This window comes from Podarcis cretensis, assembly GCF_951804945.1.
Source record: "Podarcis cretensis genome assembly, chromosome: 16".
Lineage (NCBI taxonomy): Eukaryota > Metazoa > Chordata > Lepidosauria > Squamata > Lacertidae > Podarcis > Podarcis cretensis.
The window spans coordinates 5,721,729-5,730,993 of NC_137186.1; the positions used below are offsets into that span (position 1 = coordinate 5,721,729).

General features: G+C 40.3%; 1 protein-coding gene across 1 annotated transcript; it reads right to left on the reverse strand.

The window, feature by feature from the left end:
- Positions 1–3,011: 3,011 nt before the first annotated feature.
- LOC307204616 (uncharacterized protein) lies at positions 3,012–6,737 on the reverse strand. Its single transcript, XM_079956224.1, has 6 exons — positions 6,211–6,737; positions 5,617–5,952; positions 4,676–4,987; positions 4,462–4,578; positions 4,000–4,046; positions 3,012–3,359 (listed from the first exon to the last, which is right to left on the reverse strand). Exons 1-6 carry the CDS (start codon positions 6,287–6,289, stop codon positions 3,264–3,266), a joined length of 987 nt encoding a protein of 328 aa, XP_079812350.1. The 5' UTR covers positions 6,290–6,737; the 3' UTR covers positions 3,012–3,263.
- Between the last annotated feature and the right edge of the window lie 2,528 nt (positions 6,738–9,265).

Here is a 9,265-nt window from a genome sequence, read left to right on the forward strand (position 1 = left end):
TAGGGAAATTCGTCTTGCGAAGTGCATCGAAAAACGGAAAACCCTTTCGTCTAGCGGGTTTTTCGTCTTGCGAGGCATTCGTCTTGCGGGGCACCACTGTATAGGTAGATATTGAAAGATAGCTACTATAAATAAATAAAAAATATTGACAGATACTGTTAATCATAGAATCATAGCGTTGGAAGGGACCCTGAGGGGGATTAAGTCCAATCCCGCCTGCCATGCAGGAATCTTTCACCCCATGTGGGATTCGAACCCACGACGCCTGAGATTAAGAGCCTCGTGGCTCTACGAATAGATGATACATGTTAACAGGATACTCTTAGTAGGTTGGTAAATACCGATAGAAAGTTGCTCTTCAGAGGTTGATAGAAATGGAAAGATGAAACAATATTGATACTTTTTTAATAGATAAGAAGATGCTGGTATTCTTTGCAAATGGAGATTGATAGATAGCAATGTATACGAGAGATAGAGACGGACAGAGCCAGGATGCTGTAGTGTCAGACTAGGACCAAGGTTCGAATTCTCCCGCCTGGCCACCATGAAGCTTACTGGTTGCAATAATAATAATTTTATTGTGGTTAGAGAAGTATCTGCTCCCTTGTAGGCAGATAAATGTTTATAGGTAACCTCTTTGGGTGGCGGCCTGTGCCAGTCCTACTCAGAGTAGACCCATTTAAGTCGATTAGGCCTGGATAACTTGGCTTTGTTCGTTCTGAACGGAAATTGGCGGCAAAGAAAATCAGGGTGAAAATAACCTAAGGGCAAATCCGATAAGAGCAGAACCGCTTTTAAAAATGGATTTACGTCTTCTTCTTCCTCCAAGGAGCTCAGGATTGTCACGTTTTACCAGTGACAAAGGCGGAAAGAAACACACAAAGAAACAATGTCGTGAAAGGCAGAAATCTAGGTACAGCCCAGCAATAAATGCAAAATTATTCACATACCAAAAGACTTTAAAATAATAATAATAATAAAAGCTAGTGAGTGCATAAACAGGGATTTATTTATTTTTTTAATGTCAAGTTTTAATGTATTGACTAGCTATTTTGTTATGTCCAGCTGTGTTCTCTGGACAAGGTCACAGCAAGTTCGTATATCTATAAATATCATTGGTAAGTAAATATATATAAATCGTATATATATATATAAAATATTACTGGTAAGTAAATATAAAAAAACCAACAACTCTCCATTTCCTAATGAAACCATAAATAAATGTCAAAAGTTGGTGAGGGAAATAAATAAACAACCTCCAAAGTCCTAAATCTTAGGTTTACGTTTAAATATATTGCTAATGTCTCATTTTAAAAGACACCGTTGATTGTCCTTTTTTCTTTCTTTCTTTCTTTTTTTTTTTTTTGCTGTGGTTGCTTTGAAAACTTCATAGCCCAAATTAAACTGAAACTGAAAAGATTATTATGTTTTGGCCTATTATGAATTTTAAGTACTTGTTTGTCTGTTATGGCCTGTAAAGAGAGAAAACCAAATAAGATATTTTGTGCAACAGACTGAGGTAACTGAGGGAGCTAAGATGGCCGACACAGAGCAAAAAAATGAAAAATGGTGGGGTTTTTTGCAAATAACAGAGTCAGACTCAAACAGAAGACACACTGTGAAGCAAATCAAGTTTATTGCAGAAAAAAAGTAATACCCAAAAGCTGAAAATATGCATGTAAACCAAAGAAAAAATAATGCTTTTTTTAAAAAAAAGACACACTCGCAAAACTCAGAGGCATCGCTGGGTTTAGCAATATTTTGGGCAAAGGTTGTTTCTTGTCAGCTCATGGATTTGTTGATGAAACACTGTTGGCACTTACAAATTTCTTAAAGCAGTTCAATTGAAAATTAAAGCAGATTCTGTCTGCAGGCCAATAATTTAAATTCAAGACAAAACGCCTTAAGGAAGAAAGGGGAGGAGGGTCTATTGCGTGCATTGCTGGATTTGACGACAATTAATTTGCTTATTTTAACAGCTTCTGCTTTTTTATTATTAATAATAGTGTAGCTTGGGTTGCTCTGAGCTCAGTATGGAGGGCGCCGAGTAAAGTTTCTTTTTATTCAGAGATTTGGGGAAGGGCTTATTTCCGAGAAATTTCAATATCCCACGTCAACAAGCCTCCCTCTTTGCTTGTGTGATTTGTTCAGTGCAAAACTTTCTCAGAATGGTAGATATTTCTTGAACCACCTCCTCCCCGTGTAGAATTTCGCTATCTGATGTCAAGAAGCCACAAAAGCACAGCAAAAGTGGCTCAGAGTTAGGCACAGCAAACGCTTTTTGACACAATTGCCCCATGGCATCGTCACACCTCAAATTCTGGCTCTTGCAAAAAGCCACAGTCTCCTCCAGCCCACGAAAGGCAAAATTGCCCCGTTGTGGTCCTTGAGAGCGATAAAATCTCCATGTCTCAAAAACTCCTGCATTGGTCACAGCAGGTTTGCCACAGAGAGCAGCAAAAGGCAAAAGACGTTACATCTTAACATTCACCACTTTTTATTTTTATTTGTGGCCACCTGCAGAGAGTGTCTGCATTTTGCAAGAGGAATTCAGCTGTGTGATGGAAATGAAGTTTTGCACAACTGAGAGAGAGATAAGGTGCTCTGGGGCAACAAATCTATTCCATATACATATACATATACATATGCATATATATATGGATAGATATATAGATACACACACACACACACATATACACACACCGTATTTTTCACTCCATAGGACGCACCTGACCATAAGACGCACCTAGTTTTTAGAGGAGGAAAGGGGGAAAGCCCCGTTTTTTGGGGATCAGCTCACAGTTTTGCAACTTCTTTTGCAAAGGGGAAAAGACCCTTTTTTGAGGATCAGCTCAAAGTTGTGCAGCTTCTTTTACAAAGGGAAAAAGCCCCTTCTTTTGAGGATCAGCTCAAAGTTGTTCAGCTTACTTTGCAAAGGGAAAAAATTCTGTTTTTATGGGGTTCAACTCACAGCTTCTTTAGGAAAGGAAAGGGAGCAGTTTCTACAGTTTCCAGACTGATAATCTAATCAGCCAGTCACATGTCGCTGGGGGGAAAACAGTCTCCATCTGTAGAACATTCAGCAATGGAGGGCTGGGCAAGGGGGCAGAAAGGGAGCCAGCGATCGATCACACATTCGCTCCATAAGATGCCCAGACATTTCCCCTTACTTTTTAGGAGGAAAAAAGTGTATCTTATGGAGCGAAAAATACGGTATATCCTCCCAAATCAGAGTCTAGCAACTGATGCTTCTCAGACGTCCTTCAAAATTTTAGATTTCTTCCCTTGCACTGCTGGTCGTCTCTTCCTCTCATCTTAGGTCTTGCCTGAAAGTCCAGTTGGCCATAGCAAATTCCATCCTGTTATAAAATTTGGAGAGGACTGTTAGTTGCTTGATGGCTTAAATTCAACACCTTTTTGGGCATGTGAGAAGCACCCAGACCTTTCTGTCTCCATTTCCCGTTTTTCCAGTTTTAAATACAGTTCTCCACATCTAGGGAAGCTTTTAATGTCTGGTGTTTTATCACTTTATTAATATTATTATCATTAATTCTTTTGGGAGCTGCCCAGAGCGGCTGAGGAAACCCAGCCAGCTGGGTGGGGTATAAATAATAAATTATCATCATCATCATCATTATTTCTGCAGCGATTTGTGATTTTTTTTATTTAAAAAAGCTTCATGAAAACCATACAACATTTTAGTGCAAATTTCATTTTGTATGCACTTATGACTCATGAACAGATTTTCTCAGGTAATTATCCCTAATGGGATGCATTTTTGTACATTATTTTCATAAATATATTCATTTTTGTGAACATTGTTTGGATGGAGAATGACACTGCAAAATTTGTGGAAGTGCAAACTTCAAAGGTTGGCTGTGTTTCAGTTCTCATAGTGTTCCAGAAAGTGCAAATTTGATAGTTCTGAATTTAATGCAAACGGAATCAAATTTATTCCCCATTCCTATCACCCATCTATATTTTAAAAAGAGCCCTTACCTGTATTTCCTCTGAAGGAGGAGGTTCAGAGATCTTGGTGTGACACCCTTTGGGAGCAAAACAGTTTTACTATATTTGATTATCAAACAAATTTAACACACAAAGAGATGTATGTGCTATCATTAACAACACACGACACACTTTTTAAAAAGGCTTTAAGATGTGTTTTTTTCTTGAATGTTGTCGAGGGCTGCCAGAAAGTGGTTGGAACAACCCTGATACACACACACACAAATTTAGTATTTAATTTTTACAGTATTTTCTTATGCACATTTTGCACTGTTTCATACAACTGATTTTTGTTGATTAAGTGATATATATCTTGCTAATTAAAACATAAAACAAATAGTGGGAAGCCCTGGCTGCCTTGTGCACTACAGGCAGAAAAATTTCCTTTTGCCCTCTCACTGACATAGGGCATATTGTCATAGGTCTTTCCCGGGGTGTAGCTCCTCATATTACCTGGGCCAATTCGGATCCAAATAAAACTCAGGAAGATGAGAAGTGATGCCAACACTCCAACGACAGCAAAGGACACTCTGTAGACTTGGCAGTTCCTGTTACCATCTGTGGAAGAAGCTTTCAAAAAAGGAGAGACAGAATATATATAAAAAACCCCAGCGTTGCTTATTCAGGAATTTCTGCTGTCGACAGAAGACAACAATGCATTACTCACATGCATTGAACATGGCGGTCCTTTTCACGCTGGTGCTGGAGGAGTTGAACCTGACTTTGCAGGTGATATTTCTCCCACTGCTGTGTAATTCCAAGGGGAAGCGAAGGAGACTGACAAAGGTTAAGGATCCACTGTTGTTTTTTGCTAAAAAGGTCCAGGTCTCATGAGGGAGACCTTCTGGGACGTCCCAGGAAACCTGGATGAAGTTGCACGCTCCATGGACCACGCAAGCGAGCTGGTTTTCCAGCTGGGAAGATGGCCCTTGCTTAGAGGGTTTTAAAAGCATCACCCGGGTGCTCGGGGTATAACTGTCTGATGAGAAAAAAATAGGGAGAGGGGAGTTTCATCGTTGCATAATTTCATCCACCTCTATCCTGCTCCCCTTTCTAAAAACTAAAAAGCACCAAACTCTCCTCCGCCATCCTCTTCTAAACCTTTACTGGCTCTACAATATCCCTCTACAATACTGTACACAGTATCCCAATTGTGGCTTGCATGAGATATTTGTGTCATGGCGTTATGATGCGGGCGGTTTTAATTTCGATCCATTCCTAAGGATCCCTAGGGTGGATCTGCCTTTCTCAATTGTTCTAGGAAAGCTGCATCTTCATCAGGCTTGGGGTGAGGCCCCCTTAAATAGTATGGGGAAGGGCTGGGTTAATGTTTTGCTCCTGCAAAGGCCAGAGCAGTTTCTTAGAGAGAATCGTAGGAAACAGCCGAGCAGTTGAGGGATGTGGCAGACCCTCCATGAGATTCTTGGTGCCAATGGAGGCCGAACGAGGCTGGTTTCTGGTATTTTGTGACAGGACGAAATATGTAAGAGCAGGACTAGAATTCAACAACAACCTTGCCTGCAACGTATGAGATGATCTTGAGAACGGATGCTAATTTAACTGCCCCACTCAGTGGTTCTAGTGCAAATCTCAGATCTAATCTCTTACCTCCAACAATCAGTAGGAATAATCCTTCGCTGACATTATAATTTGTTGTGACACAGAAATATATGCCAGAATCCGACCTCTGGACATTCAAGATCTCCAGCACTGAGTTTTGACTGTAAGCTTCAGCTCTGCAGACAAATCTGTCCCCGGTTTCTCTATCGCTACAACGTTTGATTAAAACCAGCAATCTGCTTTCTATTCTTTTATACCAAATGAATGATAATCCGCTGTCCTCAATTTTTTCGGCAGAAGTGCATGAAATCCGTGCCGACTCTCCAATACCCACAAACCGGAACCTCTGAGTTGGATACAGGAACGAAAGGTAGGCTGGAAGCACTGTGGAGAGGAAAACCCACAAGGACCATTAACGGCTGCAGTTTTGCACCCCTGGCTTTTTCCGCAAAAAGATATAACGCCACTTAAGGATTTCCACATTGCCCTGTGATTGAAACATTAGAAATCAGATGCACGTTTAAGGAGAAAGTGGGAAATGTTTTACCAAAACTACAGAAAGTTTCAGAGTCTATAAAAATTTCAACTCAATTGCTTTCTCAGGTTTTAAGAGTTGGGCAAAAGCAGCAGAATAAATCTTACCTGCGGAGGACAAAACAAGGTATGTGGTCAACAACATTGCTGAACGTAGCGGCAGCAGCCAGAAGTCCAGAGCCCACATCAAATGTGCAACAGCTTCAGTGGAAAAGGTTTAATGTGACACCAGCTTCTTGCTAGGGAACCACCTCCATGTGGGCGTTGCAGTGGGGTTATGGCGACCATTGAGAAAGGTCAGCAGGGCTTGTGATAAAGTAAAAGCATTCTGGGAATTGATCTATAACGAGCTCAAAAAGATATTTAGATATACCTTCCCCAAAAAGCCAGAAGCATTTTTGCTGGGTTTGATGGGAGAGGAAATCGCTAAGACTATTTCTGTATGCCACGACGGCAACAAGAACTTTATTAGCTCAAAAGTGGGAAGTGCAGGAATTGCCAACGATTGAGGAGCGGCAGACGAAGCTGATGGACTATGCGGAATTAGCCAAGCTGACTGGTAGAATCTGGAACCAAAACGACCAAAAGTTTCAAAGAGGCTGGAGTAAATTTATTGGGTATATGAATAATTGTGGCAAAAATGTGAAGACACTAGCTGGATTGAAATAAATCCTGCAATGAAACCTAAAACATTTTATAACTTTCTAGACCAAAGAGACAGAGTTGACTATAACAACTATTTTACAACTATTTTATAACTAGTACAACTATTTTACTTTTAAAAGACACCTGAAGGCGGCCCTGTTTATTGTTTTTTATATTTGGTTGGAAGCCGCCCAGAGTGGCTGGGGAGACCCAGTCTGATGGGCGGGGTATAAATAATAAATTATTATTATTATTATTATTATTATTATTAGGATATAAAGGTCAGAAGTGGAGGTTTTAAAGTGCGACATAAAGACTTGAAAACAAAAATAAGTTGAAGGAGTGGAGGGAAGTCATGAGCTCAGCAGAGCAAAGAGTATTTTTATTTGCTGTTGTAATGTTGGAAATATTGTGTTAAAAAAGAAATTAATAAAAATTATATGTAAAAAAATAAATGAGAAAGGTCAACAGGGAAGAATCACTCCCAGAAAGTCCCCTAACAGCACTCCCTGCTTTATTCAATGCCCTGTTATTGCCTAAATGTATATGCAATGGCAAAATGTCTGCATAAATGAATGAATGACACATCTTACCCTTTAAGAAAATGGACACACTGCCTTTGGGTCCAGGCTGAAACTCTGGCAGCAGATTTCCATCCTGATTTATAGGAAGCAGAGGAGCTTGCTTTCTGCTAAGCCAGACCTATCTATGGCAGTGCTGTCTACACTGACTGGCAGCATCTCTCCGGGGTTTCAGGCACAGGACATTACTTTGGTCTGGAGGATGCCAAAGATTGAACCCGAAACACCTTTTCTCTTGCAAAACATGTCTATGGCATTTATTTCCCTTTTTGCAGAAATGAATGAAATCTGCAGGCAGAGTAGCCCATTCCTGAGTTGACAAAACTTTTCAAACTACAGTCAAATAGATCCAGGAGTTTTTATGCTTGGTACCCGTAAAAGTAACATTAGTAAAGGTAAAGGGACCCCAGACTATTAGGTCCAGTCGTGACCGACTCTGGGGTTGCGGCGCTCATCTCGCTTTACTGGCCGAGGGAGCTGGCGTAGAGCTTCCGGGTCATGTGGCCAGCAGGACTAAGCTGCTCCTGGTGAAGCAGAGCAGCGCACAGAAACGCCGTTTACCTTCCCGGTGGGGCAGTACCTATTTATCTACTTGCACTTTGACATGCTTTCGAACTGCTAGGTGGGCAGGAGCAGAGACCGAGGAACGGGAGCTCACCCCGTCACGGGGATCCGAACCGCTGACCTTCTGATCGGCAAGCCCTAGGCTCTGTAGTTTAACCCACAGTGCCTTCCGCGTCCCTAAAAGTAACATTATTTTTGTTATTATTATTATTTCTTTGGTGCCAGAAGCTGCAAGTTTAACCAGGTCAGTTAAATCCTAGTCTAAGCTCTACAAAAGGCCAAGAGCTTTATCTTTTGGCTAGGCTTCCCTGGAGATACCCAGGGGCACATTTATCCTCAGTACCCCTCTCCATAGATCAAGAAAGACAGGAGGAAATCAAACTAAAAGCTTTCTCTTTGAGAGCTATATTTAGGCAGTAGCTGGCTGGCCACCTCTGCAGCTTCAACAGACCACAGACACACAAAATCCCTTGGTGTGGATCTCAGAGGTGACTCTGGTTAAGAAAAAAGCACCTAGCACCCCTCCTGACTCAATCTTTCTGCTCTTGTTGGTTTTGACACCTCTGAGCCTATTTTCTTCATTTGCAAAATCGATAAAAACAGGAAATTTTTGCAGAAGTTTGTGTGGCTTTGGCTTCAATGCTGTTTGTAACGGTAATGAAATGTTGGTAGTCTGACTGGGCAGGAAGGATCCCTCGTAGCTCAAAATGGCCTGCTAAGTCAACTTGAATTGTTGAATTGTTTTCCCGGCTCCGCCAGGGGGAAAAACATCCTGCCTCTCTCATAAACAATACCTAGGAGAGAGAAACGGGGGACAAACTTGATCCAGTTTGCATTCAAAGTGGAACCGAACTGATTTGCACTTCCCAAAGCAATCTGCAAACTGCACCTAGCCATCATTTGAAATTTGCATTTGCACCCCAAATTTGCAATGCAGTTCTTCTCTCATGTAACGTGTGCAAAATAAATAAATAAATAAACATACATGTATTAGGGTAACCTGTGCACGAAAATAATTCTGAAATAGTGTTCCAGCGTAGAGGGGGAGTTAATTTATATTTATACTTAAAATTAATTTTGCAATGCAGTTTCTTATGGAGATAAAATAATATTCATTTGGTCTGAAAATTAAAAAGATAAAAAAATACGCATAAAAATGAAGTTATTACTGAAAGGTTTGTTTTATTTATTGATTTCATAAAACTTCTGTACCTGTTTGTAAAGAACCTCAAAGCAGTTTACAAAAAGAATAAAACAAAAAAATAAAACAAAAAAGTGTGAGTAAAAACAGCAAAAACATTAATTGAAACATTCAAAAAGATTAAAATTCAATTGAAACACACATTCCCTGTTTAGGGAAGTTTTTAATGTTT

Bases quoted from the DNA above. Each gene is read 5' to 3' on its own strand.
- LOC307204616 (XM_079956224.1), bottom strand. From the start codon at position 6,289: ATGTGGGCTCTGGACTTCTGGCTGCTGCCGCTACGTTCAGCAATGTTG. The intron at 5,953-6,210 runs GTAAGATTTATT...TCCTCTCCACAG, and splicing joins CCTTGTTTTGTCCTCCGCAG to TGCTTCCAGCCTACCTTTCG. The intron at 4,579-4,675 runs GTGAGTAATGCA...CTTTTTTGAAAG, and splicing joins GACCGCCATGTTCAATGCAT to CTTCTTCCACAGATGGTAAC.